Source organism: Zalophus californianus, chromosome 1, assembly GCF_009762305.2.
Source record: "Zalophus californianus isolate mZalCal1 chromosome 1, mZalCal1.pri.v2, whole genome shotgun sequence".
Classification (NCBI taxonomy): domain Eukaryota; kingdom Metazoa; phylum Chordata; class Mammalia; order Carnivora; family Otariidae; genus Zalophus; species Zalophus californianus.
In genome coordinates, this window is record NC_045595.1 from 32,092,386 (window position 1) to 32,112,020 (window position 19,635).

Here is a 19,635-nt window from a genome sequence, read left to right on the forward strand (position 1 = left end):
GCAGCTGTTATGTCAAAGAGCCTCAACAGGTGTCCACGACTGCAGATGTGCTGAAGCACAAAGCCCTCCCTGCCCGGCCTCCCCAGACACAGGCCTCTCCGAGCTGCACCATCCCCTCCCTGTCCCACCGGCCACCTCCTCATCTCTCCAGCCTGCCCCGAGGCGGGCGTTCACGCCGTTCATAATGTCCAGACCGCATCACTGCCCAGGATCCCTCTCTTCCCCCCAACCCCATCCTGCTTTCCAGGCTGACGTCCTCTCCCACCCCGACCTGCACTGCCGGAGAAGGTAGACTGGATTGGCTTCAACCTCAAGGTTCTTGGAAGGTCCAGGCTGCTGACCTGGCTTCTAGCCCAAGAACGCCCCCAGCTGATCTGGGGGTCCAGGATCTGAGCACGCGCCACACGCACGGCTAGCCCGACCTGCTATCTCAGAGTGAGGGGATGCACCTCACAGAACAGGAGGTCTTCCTCCTCATTCTCTTTCCACCTTCCCCAGCACGGGGGACCTCCATTTTCTGCTGATAAGCACCACCTTAAGTTGAGGGCTGCCCAAGGAGTAAAGACTTACTAGCCTCTTAGCTCCAGGTGGGACATATTTGCCCCTCATCTTCAGGGGGTAGAGGGCCTGAGAGCGACAGCTACTACCTCCTGTTGCTGATGCAAGAGAGTAAAAGTATTTCAGAGTATGCGTATGCTAGAGGATCCAGAGAGAGTTGCAAAAGATGTGCCTGAGACAAAGAGAGGTTTTGTTCTTTGTTGGGACAAAAGGGAAGGCTGCAAAGTCTTGTCTGCACTTGGTGTCAGGCGGACACCTTGGCCAGTGTGGGTTTGCACTCAGACGCACTTGGGATAGAATCTGGCCTCTACTGAGCACCAGCTGTGTGGGTTGGGGCAAGCTACCCAACCTCTCGGTGGCTCCATTTTCTCATCTGTAAACGGGGGGGTATTCTCACAGGTTGCTGTGGGGATCACATGCTACAGTCTTAGAAATGCTGGGCAAAGTCTACAATCTAGGCAACCCTCCATAAATGTGACCAATACCAGCATCAACCACGATAATGCCGCATCCCTGGTGATCAGAAGAGAAAAACCACATTCTGGCTGTATTTTCAGTTGGGGGCTCTCGGGGGAGGGTATTCTTATTGCTAAATAAATCCCCAAAGCAACAGGGTGGGGGGGGGGAGAAGGAAGCAAGGTAGCAAACAGAACGCCCCTCTGCTTTGATTTCTGTGCAATCGTTAGGTTATGGGAGGAACCGTCTGTTCCAAAGCACCTTGCACAAGTGTGCTCCTACAGATCTTTCCCTGGAAAACCGATCTGCAACACTCACGGCTTTCATACCCACGTAGCTGGTGCTCAATCCATGTCTGAGGAACTGAATTCTCAAAGTGCCCGATATGGTTTGAAGAATGGGCTAGGAAAAATATAAATTAGCTTCTCACTAGGCTTTGGGTTTTCTCATTTAGCAACTGCTTCAGGGGTTAGGATTTAGCAAATCAGTAAGTTCATTTGTCTCTGAATTATTAAAAGACATGAATGCAAATTACCTTTAATTTACTTAAACTTCCCCAAAGATGCGCACAGAGAAACAAGGAAATCCTCCTGACTTTTGAAAAAGGCAGGACAGGGCTCATCTATTAGCTGTTAAAATGCAACCCATACCAATGGGGTGTTTGAAGTCATCAGCTGCTTTCAGAAACAGCACTTCAAAAGTTTTCAATTCCTGGGTAATAGAGGAGAGGCCCCCTTTTACCATTATGCCCTTTGTTTATTTTCTTTCTCCCTGAGAGCTTCCTTTTCACTTCTCTAAAATGTTTAGCATTGCTTTCTGAAGCTGGGGGCTGAGAAAACACTTCGCTAAAAGAAAATTCAGATGTGTTTGTCTTTGGATGATCTCTGTGGTTGGGCGTAAATCCATCCTGGGGAGACAGTGCCTAGGATTCCAAATGCATCTCCCAGTCCCAGTCCCCAGACTTTTGAAGGCCTGTTGGCAAAGTGGGAAATTCCTGACCCAGAGTTTAGCAACAGCCTTGTGAAGACCCCATGCGAACCAGAGCAAGAACGAGGGGCCAAGTTCTCCTGCCTGAGATCACCGATCACCAAGTTCCTTATCGCTTCTCAGGGCAGAAGCTTCTCGCAAAGACTGATGCCTGCTTTGCAAATTTGGCAGTGGGCTGGTTATTATGACAGCACGTTTCAAAGGGCAAGTTAAAGGTTGCCATGCCTCTAAAGAGGCAAGAAAGCGTGGAAGTAGAGTTCGGCAAGGCCATGGCCGGTCAGCGACTCTGCTGAGGAGGGAATCCAGTAGGCGATGCTAAACTTGCACTTTTGGTCTGAACACGATATGTTTTATACACGTGAAGTAGGGATAAGAATTTTTCTGTATCATGCAATGTTTAGAATTTTTAATGGCTGACCCTGGTGTGTGAGCTCCATTTAGTGACAGAACATCGCGGGCTTGAAATCAGTTTACTGGGGTGGGGTGGGGGTGGGGCGGAAGGCGACTATTTACACCTTGGAAACTGGCAAAGGCTACAAAGCAGGGCTTTTTATTTTCTTCAAGAGCCAGTCAGGAAACACAGAGCAGCATGTCACTGACTGTGTAATTTTCATTTTCTTAACCATCATAATTTGTTTAAGCAAGCCCCTGCCATCCGACGTCTCATTTACTTCTAAGTTTTTACCACTATAATAGGTGCATTTTGATGAATGCAGAAGTCTGGCGTGTAGCTCTGATCGGTTCCTTGGGAAACACTAGGAATTGCTACATTGGTAGCTCTGAGCATTGCTGAGCCTGTCTCCTGATGCAGGCGGGCACACATGGCCCTCCAGAATAGCTGTTCTAACTGCGTTCCCAGGGGCAGATGCAGCCAAGGATCCCCTGGGGGCAGGGTGGGCTGTGGGTCCTCGGTCAGGGGAGCCCCCAGCACGTACCTGTGGGCACTTGGCAGCACTGTAGCAGTCCCCAGCTGTGGCAAAAGGGACGGGGTGCCCTTCGCTCGTCCTGGCAAACTGTAAGTCAGTGGCTGTGGGGTTTCGGAGAAAGGGAGAGGAGAGGGAAGGGCAAAAAAGGCACAGAAGGGACAGGACAGTCCCAGGGAGGCAGAAGGGAAGGAGTGTAGCAAGAGAAAGAGTAAGAGGGAGTAGGAGCGGGGGAAAAAAAATCCAAAGTATCATTAGTGAGCAAATGGATCCAGATGTGCACTTGCTTTTTCCCCATTATATTTGTGGTTCCAAGAGTCTCGTTCCCTGGGTTTTATCTGCACAGTCTCTTCACGGTATGGAAGCCAAGAGGGGGGTTTAAGATGACTTTGGAATCGGTTCTCATATACATAAATATGTGAGTCACCTCCATTAAATGTAGTGTCCTTGGACGGTTGTGGGTCTCCCGAATACCGCCTCCCAGGCTTAAGGATAGGAGGCAATAAGCCACAAAAGCATTTCCAGCTACTTAGGAGTTATTCCCTGAGGCTTCATCTGTCCTCCCATGGCCTATGCGCTATTATTGCCAAAATGTGGAGCAATTAGAACCCACATCTTGAAAGTATTAATGGCAGTTTCTCAAGTTTGGGGCTCACTTGTAGTTTAAAAAAAAAGCCAATAAAAACAATGCTTGTGTTTTTAACCCTCTTGGAGCTCCTCCTTTGGAGCAGCTCTACAAATGGGGACCACAGATCAGGAGGAGTTCAAGTGAGAATCCCCCAAAAGCTGTCGCTCATGGAACAGAAGGCAGAAGGCAGCTTTTTACCTTTCGCCTAGCCTTTCGGGAACAGCAAAAGGCCTTAATCTTTCTGCAGTTACCCACGCTGCAGTGGGAGGGAAATCGGAGTTCTCTGTCCCGCCGGGAAAGGGGTCCTTGCAGCTTCAGAGCAGAGAAGCCCTGGGTCTTAGCTGCAGTGTTTTCCTGAGCAAGAAACTGCAGACTCTCTGCCTTGAGTCTGCGTCAGGCTGGCTGAAGGCAATAAAAAGTATCTTGGTACAAATCAAGTTTAATCTATCTCAAGAGGAAAGCAGCGCAATATTATGGGAGCCATGTTAATGAGGAAAAAATTAATTATTCATGATTTCTGTTTTTCCTCCATTCGAGGGAACATGTTTGGATAGTTTAGCTGTCTTTAACCACGCCTAGGATTAATGTCCCTAAAAAAAATGTGATGTGGGCTGGGGTACGAAATCAGCTCACATGGAGGCTAGTTAAAAAAGGTAAGTCTGAGGACTGAAGGTGGCTCAGTCGTTAAATCAGCTCACATGGAGGCTAGTTAAAAAAGGTAAGTCTGAGGACTGAGGGCGGCTCAGCCGTTAAGCGTCTGCCTTCGGCTCGGGTCGTGATCCCAGGGTCCTGGGTTCGAGCCCCACGTCGGGCTCCCTGCTCCGTGGGGAGCCTGCTTCTCCCTCTCCCACTCCCCCTGCTTGTGCTCTCTCTTTCTCTCTCTATCAAATAAATAAATAAAATCTTTAAAAATATATGCTAAAAAAAGGTAAATCTGTATACCAATTTTCTTCCGTAAATCGACAATCAGATAAAACTAGGCATATACCCTTGCACCTGTGTACACTCTGCATGGGGGAGCCCTGTGCGGGGACCGGTGATTCCACACGAGTCTCTTAGTTTTGAGGTTTGTATCTGCTCTTTCTTCTCCCTCAAAAACTTCTGCTTCCCCACACTGATACCTTGTGCACGGCTAAATCGGGCAACAGCTTTAAACTCGACCTTCAGTTCTCAGATTCAGTGTCCTATTTGGGGGGATGCTGCCCTGTCACCCCACAGTGCAGTAGTGCCCTTCAGAGGCCTTCACCTCCTCCATTCATTCACTTATCCCGAGTCTGATGGAGCTCCGCCCCGTGCTAGGCACTTTCCGGGGACTGGCTGGAAGGCAGGGAACAGAAAGGAGCAAACCCCGCCCCCACCGCAGCTTGGACCGGGGTTGTCATCGCTGGACCTCAGGCAGCTCATCTTGTTCCCCTCGGGATCTCAGAGCCTCGTCCCTAGCCAGTGAGCAGGGAGCAGCTTGTTGGCCGAATAGAGAAACTCATGGGCACATTCCCTCCCCTGTGACATTCCACTGGACTTACTGATGACCTGCATTGTCGTCAAGTCTATCCTGATTTTCTGGAAGCTGGAAAACCCAGCTGCCGTGTAGTCCTTCCGACACTGGCAGTCATCCCGTCGGCTCCCGTTGTAGGGACACTCGGTTGGGTTGTGCAACCTGTATTACAGAGAGAATGTTCTGGTAAGGATGGGAAGGTATTTCCAGGGATTTGCAGGTGCCTGCTCTTCTGAGCCTGAGTTCTTCTACCTGTGTCCATACACCTCGGAGAAATTCTCTGAGTCGCCATGGACCAGTGTAATGTACTCTTTGGGGTGGTCCGACTGCATCCCTGCACAGAAGATCTGAAAGACCAGAAATAACCGATGAAGATCAGCTCAGCAATAAGACGATGACACCCAGCGCCATGCACTCCCAAATCATTCTAGAAATAATGACTGATGTCCAATGTTCACCTTCAGGAGCTTTCCTTTGATGAGCAGGAAATATTCACCATCTTCACTGGTACTTTTCAGTCTCTTTACCTCCTTGCAGTTTTGGGGTAACTCACCTAGAAAACACGAAATGCAAAAACGGAGTGTGATGCTCCAAGATGTCCACCAACCGCCTACGCAGTGAATATCCTGTTCACACTATTTTTTTCCTTTTTTAAAATTTAATTTAATTTTATTATGTTATGTTAGTCGCCATACAATACATCATTAGTTTTTGATGTAGTGACACTATTTTGCTTTTAAAAAGGGGGACAATTTCTTTAAAATAAATTCTTTCCCCTTTTGGGGATAAACATTTCCTTTATTTTTTTATTTTTTTCTTTCAGCTTTACGGAGAGGTAATGGACATGTAGCACCCTATGGGTTTAAGGTGTATCGCATAATGACTTGACCTCCATACACCGTGAATAATTACAGTTTAGTTAACACCCATCATTTCAGAGAGATACAAGAAAAAACAAAAATGTTTTTTCCCTTTTGATGAGAATTTGTAGGATTGACTCTCTTAACAACTTTCAAATGTACCAAAAGCCGTGTTCACTACAGGCATCATGCTGTGCATTACATCCCCAATCCTTATTTCTCTTATAAATTCTCTATTTCCACAAAGGGTAGACCAACAGACAAAGAAACCAAGAAACCCTGTTCTCCGTGCCCCAGGAAGATGGCTTCTGCAGGCTGACTTACAGTGATAGATATTGTGACATGTTTTCCTCTCTTCCGGCTTTAAAGCAGCAGGGCACAAGTGGCTGGGCTGGTCCTCGCTGGTTAAACATTGCACAGATCTGTGTGTCACTCCCACACCACAGGACACCGAGCACTACAAGGCAGAGCAGAGTCAGGGATGCCACTCCTGAGCGCAGGCTCTGTGGTGCACACCTCACAGCCTGAGACATCATGTCCAGAGTGTCATTTCAGACCCTAGGCTGCTGAACACCAGCAGCTGACGTGTACGGGACACTTACGGTGGGCCTGTCTCTGTGCTAAGCATGATATCCACTTAAACACAGACGTGTCTTACATGTGTATTTATAGACATAGGTATATGTACATATTATGATATATATATATTCTCATTTAAGCCTCACAAGAATTCTCTGAGATAGTACTACCAATTTTTCTATTTTTACAGAGAGGAAACTAGGGCCCACATGTCAAGAAATTTGTTCAAGGTCATGGTGGAGCCAGGAATCAAACCCTAACCACTTTCAACTGATCCCATATTTTCACCTTATCGCTTTCCAACACTGAGAACCTAGGCGTCCGGAGCCGGGGGCGGTGGCAAGAGTCCCGGGAAGTCCCAATTTAAAATAGTCTCACTTATTGTACCCCTAATGCAATGAAATATTCCCATTAAAGAGGGGTGAGGATATATTGACTTCTTGACCACAGAAGCAATGACTAACTCTTCTGTCACTCTTACTATATGACAAAGTTCTAGGGGCTTGTTTTTTTAAAAGCCCTGTGGTAAAATACAGGTAACTGGACATTTGCTATCATAATCTGAGAGCTGTTGACATATTAACTCATTTCTTCTTCATAGCCACCCATTTTGCAGATGAAGAAACTGAGACTCAAGAGTGTTGCGCTTTGCATTCAACCAGGACGTAGCGGCGCCTGGAGGCACAGTGAGGCTGTCCGGCTTTGGGGCCCACGCTCTACTCAGTGGGGCCCCCCTGTCACCCAAGAAGAGAACGTTCACTTCCCATGAGCCCATTTCAAGACGTTACCTCCCGTGTCTTCCCATCATCTCTGCTGGGAGGAGAATCACTTTGGGTGGGGCAGGTGGGGCGTGTTTAAGATAGAGTTGGGGATCCCAGCACTTTCGGATTTGGTGACCAGGCAGTCTACTTACGCTCCCCCAGTTGCCGACTCTCCAGGTGGCCGAGACAGGGCACCCCCTCAGGTGGCAGGGGTGGACGCTGGCTGGCTGAGTGCCCGGGCAGTTGATGGTGGTTTGGTAACTGTACTCAGAATTCTCCTTCCCGGTGTAAATCTCGCTACAGGAGACGAGCCTTTGTTTGTAGCCCTTTCCACAGGTCACTGAGCACTGGGGAGACAGCGGTTGGGAGAAGAGGCTGGAGCGGCGCCCTGGGGGAGCCCACAATAGGCCTCTGACCTCCACCTCCAACGCTGACCCCTGATGGCGCTGCAGAAAGCGCTCCCTTTATTAGCTTGTTTATGCATTTCAAGTGGCAGACCCCAAGCACACAGGAGCCATGCAACCCGAAACCACGTCTTCCAGGATCTAGAGCTTCCACTGTATCTTCTCGGCCCCCAGGGCAGGTGGGGGTGCCTTGGGCCCCTTCTTTGGATTTCAAGGGGAGAAAGGGGGAGGGACTCCAGCTGTCCCTGGTCCCATTTATAGGATTCCCAGCCCCACTGCATGCTTTTCCAAACCTACAATGACCATACCAGAGCTGTGACCACAGGGCTGGGGTGGGGGGCATCACAGCCCACCTGAGTTACGTGTGAAACCCAAGCACTGAGCCAAGAGGGGACTTTTCCTTTCCGGGTCCATGCGCTTTGCTTTCCCGTCTGCCCTCCACTCAATGTCCTTCTCTCTCCTCTCTCCCTGCCCATATATCTTGACTGCAATGTTACCTTTCTTCTCTACCCTCTCTCTTTCTCTATCTCACCAGATCAGGCAGTCACTTACCTTTTTACCGTAATTACACAGCATTTAAAAGTATGCAAACAATACAGAAAAGGAGAAAGAAATGCACATCTTACTAGGGTCCAAGACCCTTCCCCTGATGGGACATCTAATTGGTTATTGATACAATTTTCAAGTATGTTCAACCTCCCAGGCTAAGTATTTTATATAATATATTTAAAAACTAACACTGAAGGATAGTGAATTCAGTTTTGATGGTGTTTTTAGACACCGTCATCAAATAACCAGCCATCTCCTGTGAAGGTGTTACATAAAATTAAGCAAGAGGATCAGGATTCTTGAGACCAAAGGCTGTTTGAGGTGGCCTAGATGAACCCCCAAAGCCGTCCACAGCAAGTGGTGTGTGATGCATTTTCTGGGGTGAGGGACCCTAGCATCCATTGGGTCTCATGAGCTATTAAAAGTCACCGTGTCATTCTTTCCTAATGTCTCCTGAGCTGCTGCTTTAAGCCATGTGGCTTTCCTCCCTTATAACTGCTCAGGGGAGAAGACACCCCCTGAAGAGGTCCCGGAGGCAAGGAGGGAGCAGGCCCCGCCAGAGGTACATAGAGCATCCCTGGAAGCATCCTGCATACATTTTTTCCTTCTTCGGCTGCTGATGTTTAAATGCCTGAAGAGCCAGCAGACGCCAGCCAGGGGAAGGCCAAGCTAGTCTGGGGTGTTTCATGTGGCGGCAGACTGTCCAGGCTTGGAGGCAGGAGGGAGAGGGGAACCTCTTACTCTAGACTCTCTATGCCTCGGGGTCATGTGTTTGTTTCATCATGAGCATCTATTACTTCTCTAATTTGAAAAGAACAGTAAAGCAGGATGAAATAACAGGAATGTGCACTCCTTGCCTTGGTAAGACACTTCAGGCCCGAGCAGAGAAACTGCATGCATCAGCCAGGGCGGATGGGTCCTCCTTCCCCATCTGGCCCAGGCTTCCCCACATTCAAGTAGAGCTCAGAGGAAAGCACACAGCTCGCCAGGTAACAGAGGTCCCAGAGAGAAGGTGTGGCTTGCTGTGGCTTCTTGCGTTTTACCAGAAGCTTTCCTAGAGGGACTTGTGGTCCAGTGCCTTTGGCACCATGGTCCTTGCATCCATGTGGGGACCTATCTCCAACCCTTGCAACTTTGCCTGTAAATCTGCAGAGTTTTCAATCCATGATACACTTGAGAATTTGCAGAAATATTGAGGGTTTTTTTTTTTTTAATCTTCTACAAATCTCATCTGTTGGGGGTTAAGATTAAGGTTAAAATAAAGCTATAGGAGTGACATGACTCAGTCTTATAAAGAGATCAAAATTCTTTTAGCATAAAAATAACAACACACAAAAGATTAAGATGAAGATGCCAATGCTCGCAGTGTGAAAGGTATAGAAACTCCAGAAAGATGAATGACCAAGAACTAAGCCAGAAACCAACTAAGAGGAGGCCTCCAGGAGGCAGAGAGGGACAGAGGCCTGAGGAGGGAGAGAGGCAGAAGGGCAGGCTTTTTCCCTACTGCAAGCCAGGGCGTGGCCTGGTGGGGCAGTGCTGAGAACCCGAAGTTATGGACCATGCCTGACGAGGAACCAGGAGAGGTGAATCGAAGAGAAGAGAGGAGCCCTCCCCAAATGCCTTCCCCCTACCCTCCCTGGGATTTGAATGGGTTTGGAACTTATGCCTAAGTCAAGGACTTGGCATTAACTTTCCAACCCAAAGTCAAGGACTATTTTGAACAAGCATCTGGACTCCCTGGGTTCCTGGCTAGCCAATGGTATATCTATTTCCTAATGATTTGGACCATGTCTCCCCTCCACTCTTTAAGAGCACACTGAGAACATGAAGAGTTGGGGTAAAGCAGGGTTTCTCAACCTCGGCACCATTGCCCGTCGGGCCAGATGGCTCTCTGTTGGGTGTGTGTGGCAGTCAATGTCCCACAGACTGTAGTATGTGTAGAAGCATCCCTGACGTTGACCCACTGGATACCAGTAGCCTCCCAACTCTCCCACTTGTGACATTCAAAAACGTCTCCATACATTGCCAGATGTCCCCCCTGGATGGGGAAGGGGAAGATCAGGAGACATAGTAAGAAAGGACTTTAGGCCAGCTACAGTGCAGAAACAATTCAATACCCAACACACGTATCACCTACCGGCGAACATTCCTCCTATTAAAATGTGAAATCGCTGCCCTGCCAAACTTGAAAGTGGGTCCAGTGACAACGAGCATATTAACCTAAAAATTTTCAGTACCTTTGCTATGAGCCCAGGTAATTGTACCTCTCATTCCTTTTGGGCAAATGACAGCTGGTTTGGATATTACAGGTCTTTCAGTCTTTGAAAATGTTATGAGGCTTGAAAATAATACAATCATGCTGTTATTACCATTGGTGTATTAATAATAAAAAGTTTCTAGGTTAGGCATTGTGTATACAAGGAGAAGAAGAAATTGATTCCCTGAATATTATGGAAAATTATTTTCTCCCTCTGGATCAGAGGCTGTTAAACAAGCGACCCATATCTGGCCCACGAAAGTGTTTGGTTTGCCTCACACAATGTTTCAAATAAAAGATCTGAGTCCACATTTTAAAGTTAGGAGCTCTCACATAAAAGTTCAGATTTTTGTCCTCTCTTGAAAAATCAGGTCTGGTAACACTGGACACACATTTCTGCGTGGCCTCCGCTGGAGAGGGAGAGAAGCCTGCTCCCTTCACATGGTATGTGCTGGTTTGTCATAGTCTCCACCATTCCCTATTGTCTCTCTGACACTAATGGCGTTTTCTTACCTTAACTTTCTTCAGACACCGACAGGCATCAAATGAACTTGCAGGCCCTGTGATAATTCTCCTTTCTTAGCATACCAACAGAATTTAGGGGAGCTAGGAGACCATCTCAGGCGCTCTCCCACCTTGCACATGGGGGGCTCTGGCCCCAGGAGGCAGAACTGGCAGGTGGGCCAGAGTCTTCCCCATTCCTGCCCTGGTCCCTCTGTTGCCCTCAGGCTGTCGCTGACCTGAAGGTGGTTACAGAATCCCGGGCACGTACCTCTGACCATTCTCCTGTGATCCAGACATACTCGCAGGGCTGCAAACTACAGCTCTCACGGTCCACAGGCCGCTTGCTCATGTCGCAGCGTACGCCATGAACCTCGCTGCCTTTGTCCACGTCCACGCACACCACCTTGCGGTACCTGGAGCCTTCGCCGCAGGTCTTGGTGCACTGTTCATGACAGACAAAACGGGGGTTGACATTGGAAAGTAATACATGGCTTATCATATGCTGTTACTGTAGAGATTAATTTTCCCGTCTATACACCCTTTAGGACTGTGAGGCCTCCCAAGTCATCCCCCTTCAGGAACTTGACATACTTTGCTTTGTTGTGACCCCCGACTGCCTTTTCTTCTCCAGGACGGACTGCTCTCAACCCCCGTTCATTCAGGAAATATTCACCAAATTCCTAGTGTCAGGCCCTGGGATGGGTCCTGGGTCAACAGAGAGGAGCTTATATTTTGGGAGCAAGGACAGACAAGGAGGACGTAGACAGCTAGGTAGTGAGATTTAGCGAGTCCTATGATCTCCATTTTTCAGGTGGAGAAACTGGGACTTAGTCTACATGCCCTGTCCCAGATCAAACATCTCTTTGTGAGGTTGATGGGACACACATTTTTATCCCCATAAACCAAGTCAGGAATACAGAGCAAGCGGTAGGTTCTGTTCTAGGACTATCTCTATGTTGCCCGCAAGTTCTTTATCTTTTCTCTTTAACCAACAGCAAACCCCACCTTTGAAGTTTAGCTTAGTTATCTGTGTTGCTAAAGGTCTCTCAAAGCCTGTCTAATCTAAAGCATCTGTGTCACTCAGCATTTCAAGACTCTAAACTACCTTGGAAAACCACAGTGAGCTAAGCCAGGGGTCTTTTGTTTCCTTTACACCAGGATTATACACTCTGTTGTCCCTTGGCCTTATCTAACTCACCGACAAACACCAAGAGCTACTGTTAGCATGGTGTCTTTTAAACTTTCTCTTTTTAGTATTTGGGGAGACCCATGAACCCCCACCTGTCTTTCTCTTCTCTCACACTGCCTTCCCTTTTATTACCCATCTCATCCCAAAGGTATTTCAGTTTGGGATCCAGTCTGACTCAGAAATGTCTTTCCAGATATGCCTTGTGCCTTTTTTTCTTTTTCTTTTTTCTTTTTTTGGTAGTAAAATGCATATAACATTTACCATTGCAACCATTTTAAAGTGGAAAATTCAGTGGCATTTAATTATCCATAATGTGGTACAATCATCATCACTATGTGGTTCCAGAATATTTTCGTCACCCCAAAAGGACCTTGTACCCATTAAGCAGTCAGTCCCCACTTCCCCAACCGCCAGCCTGTAGTGACGCCATCTGCTCTCTGTCTCTACGGATTTGCCTGTTTTGGCTATTCATATAAAGGGAATCCTGCAACATGTGGCCTTTTACGACTGGCTTCTTCATTTAGCACGATGTTTGCAAGGTTCATCCATGTTGTGGTGGGTATCAGTGCTTCATTCCTTTCTCTGCCTGAATAATCATCTGTTGTATGGCTTTTTTTGTCCCCTCACATGACAATGGACACCAGGTTGTTTCCATCTTTCAGCTATTGTGAATGGTGCCACCATGCATATGCGTGTCCAAATTTGAACATCAGATTTCAATTCTCTTGGGTCTACTCGGGAGTAGAAATGCTGGGTCATGTGGTGCACCCTGTGTCTTTCATGAGCCACTTTGTTGTTTTAGGAAATAAAAGGACTATGTGATATGTCCTGGTAGACCCTTCTCATCTGCAAAGTGAACTCATCGTTTCTGCTGCTTGGAAGCAAACCTCAGGGTCTAGAATGTGGAGTCATTCAAATTTTTCTGGGGGTACAAATATGAATTGAAAGCTCTGTGGGGTGAGCATGGAGGAGCAAATCACTTCAAAGACCCGCTAGCTCAGCCCTCACCTGGGGTTTCCTGGGCCTCTGGAGTTTGCTGGGTACTATTGTGAAGTAACGACACTTTCGTTTATTCATTAAAAAAAAAAAAAAAAAAAAGCCAAAGGAGTTACAGAGCCACTGGATGTTAAAAAACAAAACAAAAATGTGGTTAATCTGTGATGTGTAGATAAATGCAAAAGAAATAGTTAACCGCCCATAGAAAAAATAATTCTTTAGAAAAGCAGGACCTAGGCAACTCAGATCCTGATGACCGAGCAGCCTAAACTGGACTAAACCTTCCAGTGTGCTCTCATTTTCACTCATCCCCAGGACTGCAATTTGTGTCAATAAGTAACACTTTAGAGCAGAAATGCAAAGTTTCCTAGACCCTTGTTTGCTTTTTAAGTGCTTCTGCCTTGGTCTTTAAGAAAGGTTAACTAGCATAAAAACTCTCTTGCCAACAGCAGAAAAGGGAGTTGGGGAACCTTACCTTGAACGTAACTTTTAGAAAAATTAAGCTAAGTGAGTAAGTGACTTGTCCAGTGCTTTGGAATTAGTCAACGGCAGCTGTGAAGGTCACCTGGCAAGGCTCTTCTCCTGGGGTCCTAACTCAAGTATGGGGGCTGGGTGAGCAGAAAGCAAACCCACCCAAGCCACTGCATTTCATCAGCTTTTGGTAGTATCACCGCCCACCCCCTGACCCCAGGATTAAGGACTCTTTCCTCGAATATGACCTAGAGTGTTCCAAAAATAGCCAGAACATTCAACTAGCCTCATTTTAACTTCCAAAAGGTTTTCTCAATTCTTGCAGCTTTGAGAAAAAACTATATACCAAGTGTATAAGTAACACCACCAGCCTCCTTGAATTTTAGGACACACTGTAATTCAGCAAGTCAGTGGTCACAGGGCGGGGCTAAATCAGGGGGCTTGCTTATTGTCCCGCAGGCTACATATGCCTTTAAATGTGCTGAAATTAACAGGAGGAAAATACCTGTCCAAATTTAGAGTGAAGAAGACCTAAAATAAACTTTTAAGGTACTATTTTGTTTAGCCAGATTGGCCATAGGGTGGTGGTCTAAAAAGGATCATTTAATGCAATGGGTAGAAACTGCCTTTCCTTAAGATGGTAATGAGGTTGCTTTACACTTTTTTGGTGGGATTTCCTAATCATGGGTAGAAAAAAAATCACTTCCCATAAACAAGACTGTTGATTTTCTTCACAGATAAAATAATTTGTAGTGTTGTTTCTAGCTCAAGACTACCACTGTGAACTAGTGTGTGAACAGAAGAGTCCCAGAACAAATCGGGACCCTGACAGCACGGTGTTCTGGGTGTGCTACATAGAGTTTTTATGTCATAAGGAACAGCAATTACAGGTCAGTTTATCTAACAATGCTTTAAATTAAAAAAAAGAAAAAACAGTCTTTAAATTACCAAGGGGTTCTTTCTCAAAGCTCATTTTAAAGTCAGGTATGTGGAGTTTGGACATTCTTGCCCCCAGATGGTATATTTGCAGGGGGAAAAGGCAGAAATAGTAACTATGGAGACATTTGATACCTTTAAAGTTATTCGCTCATCCTGGTATATATATATATATATATATATATACATACACACAATGGAATATTATGCAGCCATCAAAAGGAATGAGATCTTGCCATTTGCAACGATGTGGATGGAACTGGAGGGTGTTATGCTGAGTGAAATAAGTCAATCAGAGAAAGACATGTATCATATGACCTCACTGATATGAGGAATTCTTAAGCTCAGGAAACAAACTGAGGGTTGCTGGAGTGGTGGGGGGTGGGAGGGATGGGGTGGCTGGGTGATAGACATTGGGGAGGGTATGTGCTATGGTGAGCGCTGTGAATTGTGCAAGACTGTTGAATCACAGACCTGTACTTCTGAAACAAATAATACATTATATGTTAAAAAAGAAGAAGAAGAAGATAGCAGGAGGGGAAGAATGAAGGGGGGAAATCGGAGTGGGAGATGAACCATGAGAGACGATGGACTCTGAAAAACAAACTGAGGGTTCTAGAGGGGAGGGGGTGGGGGGATGGGTTAGCCTGGTGATGGGTATTAAAGAGGGCACATTCTGCGTGGAGCACTGGGTGTTATGCACAAACAATGAATCATGGAACACTACAACAAAAACTAATGATGTAATGTATGGCGATTAACATAACAATAAAAAATAAAAAAATTAAAAAAAAGTGATTCGCTCATCCAACCAATATTTGCCATGGGCCAAGTTATGTGCTGGGTGCTGGGATACAGCCCTGACATCTTCCTATTCATGTGCATGGGTTTCATAACAGAACATGATGGCTAAAGAAGCCATCAGGGTCTTCCACAACTCTGACAGCAAGAGAAGAGAAAGGACCAGGGTCTGGAATTCCCACAGTGCTGAACAAGGTCCCCAAGCACTGGAGGATGAGGAGAATAAGTGAACGAAGAGACGGGCTAAGTAGGCAAGGAGGAGAAGGGGGGCATTGGCGGGAGGGGCTCGGTGCGCATGGAGGTCGAGGTGAATGTCATGGGGAGGTGGGGCACGGGGACGACCACAGCAGCTGGGGGTGGTGAGAGTTCCAGCTGGAGTTGGGGATTTCAGAAGCTGGGCAGAGACCAGGTCATGAAGGGGCTTGTTAACCTCCCCCACAGCTTGGGAAAAAACCTGAACCCTTGCGCTGGCCCGCAGGACACATCCTAGGTTGGCCGCTCCTGCAGGTCCAATCTCATTTCAGCCTTCTCTCTGCTCCTGCCATGCTGCGCTTTTGTCTGCAGACACGCTGGGTTCTGTCCTCCTTCTACCTGGAATCACCTCCTCCTGGCCTTCACCTCCAACCAACCACCCTAGGGAAGGGAGGACTGGCCTGTCATTCTCGGTCTCTACCTCGGCATCTTGCTTCTTTCTGTCACAGCACCATTCACACTTGGCAATTTCATAAAACGTGTTTGTGCACTTGTTTTCTGTCTGTCTCTCCCGTGAGCCAATCAATTCCAGCATAGCAGTGTCATAGTCTCTAATGTGTCCCTGATGCCTAGAGCCCAGCACTTTGCAGGTGCTGGATAAAGATTTCTTCAGTAAATTAATGAGGGAAGGAGTAACAAAAAGTCAATGTCCGGTGCTTGTACACACACCTAAACCTGATCACTCCCTATTGTAAGCTTTGTAAAACGTTTGTAACCAACTGACCAAAGACCTGCTGCTCTTTTCTAATTTTTCTGGGCTAAGGAGGTAAACTTGGGACTCATTCTACAGCTGATCTCAATAAAAGCCCTTGGAATCCAAATATGTATGAGAGTGGTCCAAGTCTCTGCATTGTGCCAAACAGCCATGGGGTGGGCAGCTCTGCGAAGGCCAGATATATCTGAGCACAGCTTGTCTGTGGCAATGTGGGAAGAAAATAAAATATATGCTCTTAGAAGAAAAGCAGAGTTTGCTTGACTGTTTTAAAAGACTTTTTAGAATGTCATGATTCTAAGGGGTTAGGAAAGGTATTACTCTATAATGTCTTTTTCCCTCCCTCCCTCCCTTCCTTCTTTCCTTCCTCATATCTTTTTCTGTCCTTCTGGCTGATTCATAGATTCATTTATTCAAGAACTGTTTTCAGTGTTCTAGGTACTGTGCTAAATGTTGGGGAAAACTCTGGTGAATGAACTCTCTGACCTCAAATGCGTGACAACGTAGACAAGGAAACCAGGCAACCACCATTCACGATGCTTACTGCTCAAGTGGAGTGTTTTCAGGGTTCTATGAGTGCTCAGAGGAGAGCCATCTGACTCAGTTATTGGTGGGGAGGGGTGATCTGCAAGGACTTCTGAGAAGTAATGTCTTAGGTGGGGTCTGAAGAATGGGCAAAGGTGACCGAAGTGAGGGAAGGAGTTGGGCAGCCTCCTTGTGATGCAGAGGCACTAGGGACAAGAGAATACTCTGGGCGAAGATGAAAAAAAGAACACTTGCAAGTCCTGGGAGATTTATTCCTTAATCCTGGGAGATGTGTAACCCACATGTTCACAATTCAAATTTGATCAAAAGACCTTTGCAGCTATAAGTAAATTTATATGTCAGATTATAATGAGATGAATAAGTAAATCATTTATTACAATAATTTTCAAATGAATTTTGCCTCACGGGCATTATAATTCTAAAGTGAGTAAAACTGAGCATGGGGAGATCAAATAACTTGCCCAAAGTTGGCAGGTGATATTAAAAGCCCAACATTCATGACTGGATACAGCATTTTTCTCTTCTCCAATTGTTTTGCGCTCCATCTAGGTCCAGGCTCTACTCTTACAGTATCATGAAGGCACAATGATGGTCCTTCCCTGCTGCTCAGGCACTAGGCCTCACAATGAACGAAGGAGGTCCCCTGAGGTGCTCCATCCCCACCAAGACTGGCCTAACAACAGGGCTTATTGTCAACCAAGGGGACCAAGAATTTCTCACCCAGTCAAGGGAATTGTACCTTTATGCCAACTCTGAAGTAAGAGGCTAGACAAGCCATTAAAAAGGAAATAAAATAACTCACTGTAGATGAATGTTGACATGGGAGGCAACAGAATACAAAGATTCAGAGCATATGTTCCAGAAGTCAGGCTTCCAGGCTTCAAATCCCAGTCTTATCACTTACTAAATGCATGAACTTGGATGAATTAACCTATCTAAGCCTCAAGTTTCCTCATCTTTAAGTGAGGATGAAAACTTAATTACTTCATTAGAGAGTTATGGAAAGGTCCTCCCCATAAAAATACTCAACAAAGTACTTGGTCCATAGCTTAATATACAATAAGATATATTATTTTTATTATCAGGATTGGCCACTACCCTATATAAGTCTGAGGGATGCCACTCATATTGTGACTTATGGGAATGGTAGCCCTCGAGTTGTGTAGTGTACAACCTGTGTGACTGCATAAAACATCCCTGATGATCACGCTATTGTGGGTACGTAGACCTTGTGTTCCTCCACAGCGGACACCTGGATTATTTCTCAAAATGAGGAGGTTGCTGTTTACTATATGCCCAGCATGAAACACATCTTGCCAACAAACAAGTGGGTTTTAATAATTCACAGGAGGGAAGCAAAAGAGAAAAATGCACACTCAAAAAGCAAACAAGCACTCTGAAGTGCTTGCCAAGGACTGCTAAGAAGAGAACTTCCCGTATTGGGGTAGGAGGCGTCCAGCAAATCCCATCCAGTGGGCCTCGGCTCTGAGGCTGGGCCTTGGCATCCTCACCGACACAAGCTCAAGGTGTCACTCGTGGAGGGCAAGAAAGTCAAGACACATGTCTGTGCAAGGTAGGTATCAGGAAAGATGGTAGCAGAGGGAGTGAGTGGGCGTGGAGGTAGGAGGAAGACAGGAGGGTGAGTGCTGTGACTGAGGGGGGTCTGAAGGCTGCTGTTCTACCCAACAGGCCGTTTAGCAAGGATACCTCGGATCGTGCAAGTAGGGACAATGAATACTTAAGCAAGGGCTTTGCTTATGTATTTCCTTAAGCAAGGGCTTTGCTTATGCCTATTCCCAGGCATACACAGGAACTGCCCACAGGCAGTCAGGACTTGGGATCCAGCCGCCGCTCTGGACACTCACTCTAAGTCTAGTTGCTGTGAGGACATTCTAAAAAGGCCCCCAGCATGCTCTGCATAGGAGGAACAAAGGGTTTTTGATGGGTCTTGTCCCTCCTCCTGCTGCCCTGAGCCTCTCTTGGCCAATTTGGTGTCAAGTGAGGGTGCCCCCTAGTGCTCTACCCTCTCTTACCACACAGGTTCCCCCTTCTCAAACTTTGCACTTCGGGTTCAGCAGGTGAGAAAGCCTGGTTGCAGAAGGGTAACTATTAGAATCCGCTTTACTCACAGCCGGAAGATGCTTTTGTCTTTGTGAGAATGGTTAACCTCTCCCTTTTAAGTATGGCCACAGGTCAGGCCATCTCCGTAGGTGTTCTGCTCTGACGTGGAGCTTGCTAGCAATATGTGAGGAAGGGTTTTTAAAAGATCCATCTGCATAGGGCATGCAAAGATGTACACTTCTAGGCCTATCTTGTAAGATCAGAGAAGGGACTTCCTTAGTGTATATTTGGCAAGATTTCTACTCTTTGGAATTCGGAAGGAATTGTAAATGGAGCTTGCATTTCCCTGATTGGCTCTAGCATTTTCAAAAGTTGGCTAGAGCTTGAGCAGTCAGCTTAGATTCATTTCGGAACACTCTCTTAACTTTCTGTTCCTTGGAAGAGTTACACAGAGTGGAGTCTGGCACAAGATGAAGAGTGAGAGGGAGAGGGAGGAAGCTGGCAGTGGTGGGTCTGAAACAAGACTACAAAAAGAATCAAGAGGTAACACTGAGAGAGACAGAGATCAGGGGGCCTTTTCTTCCTTCCATATCAGATATTATCAATCCCCAAGCCACTCTGCCATCTCTAAACTTCTCAGAACAACTCTGCATCATTATTATTATCCCCATTCTACAGGTGGCAAACCCAAGGATCGGAAAAATCAAGGA

General features: G+C 46.6%; 1 protein-coding gene across 9 annotated transcripts in view; it reads right to left on the reverse strand.

Moving 5' to 3' along the window:
• Nucleotides 1–19,635, reverse strand: part of ADAMTS9 (ADAM metallopeptidase with thrombospondin type 1 motif 9) — a 160,762-nt gene that overhangs the window by 15,200 nt on the left and 125,927 nt on the right. For all 9 annotated transcript variants that reach the window (XM_027585859.2, XM_027585860.2, XM_027585862.2 and 6 more), the window contains 7 exons: nucleotides 11,230–11,403; nucleotides 7,400–7,594; nucleotides 6,232–6,364; nucleotides 5,506–5,600; nucleotides 5,300–5,394; nucleotides 5,076–5,209; nucleotides 2,937–3,028 (listed from right to left, as the gene is read on the reverse strand). In XM_027585859.2, coding sequence (XP_027441660.1) covers nucleotides 2,937–3,028; nucleotides 5,076–5,209; nucleotides 5,300–5,394; nucleotides 5,506–5,600; nucleotides 6,232–6,364; nucleotides 7,400–7,594; nucleotides 11,230–11,403 — 918 coding nt within the window. The remainder of the gene's footprint in view (nucleotides 1–2,936; nucleotides 3,029–5,075; nucleotides 5,210–5,299; nucleotides 5,395–5,505; nucleotides 5,601–6,231; nucleotides 6,365–7,399; nucleotides 7,595–11,229; nucleotides 11,404–19,635) is intronic.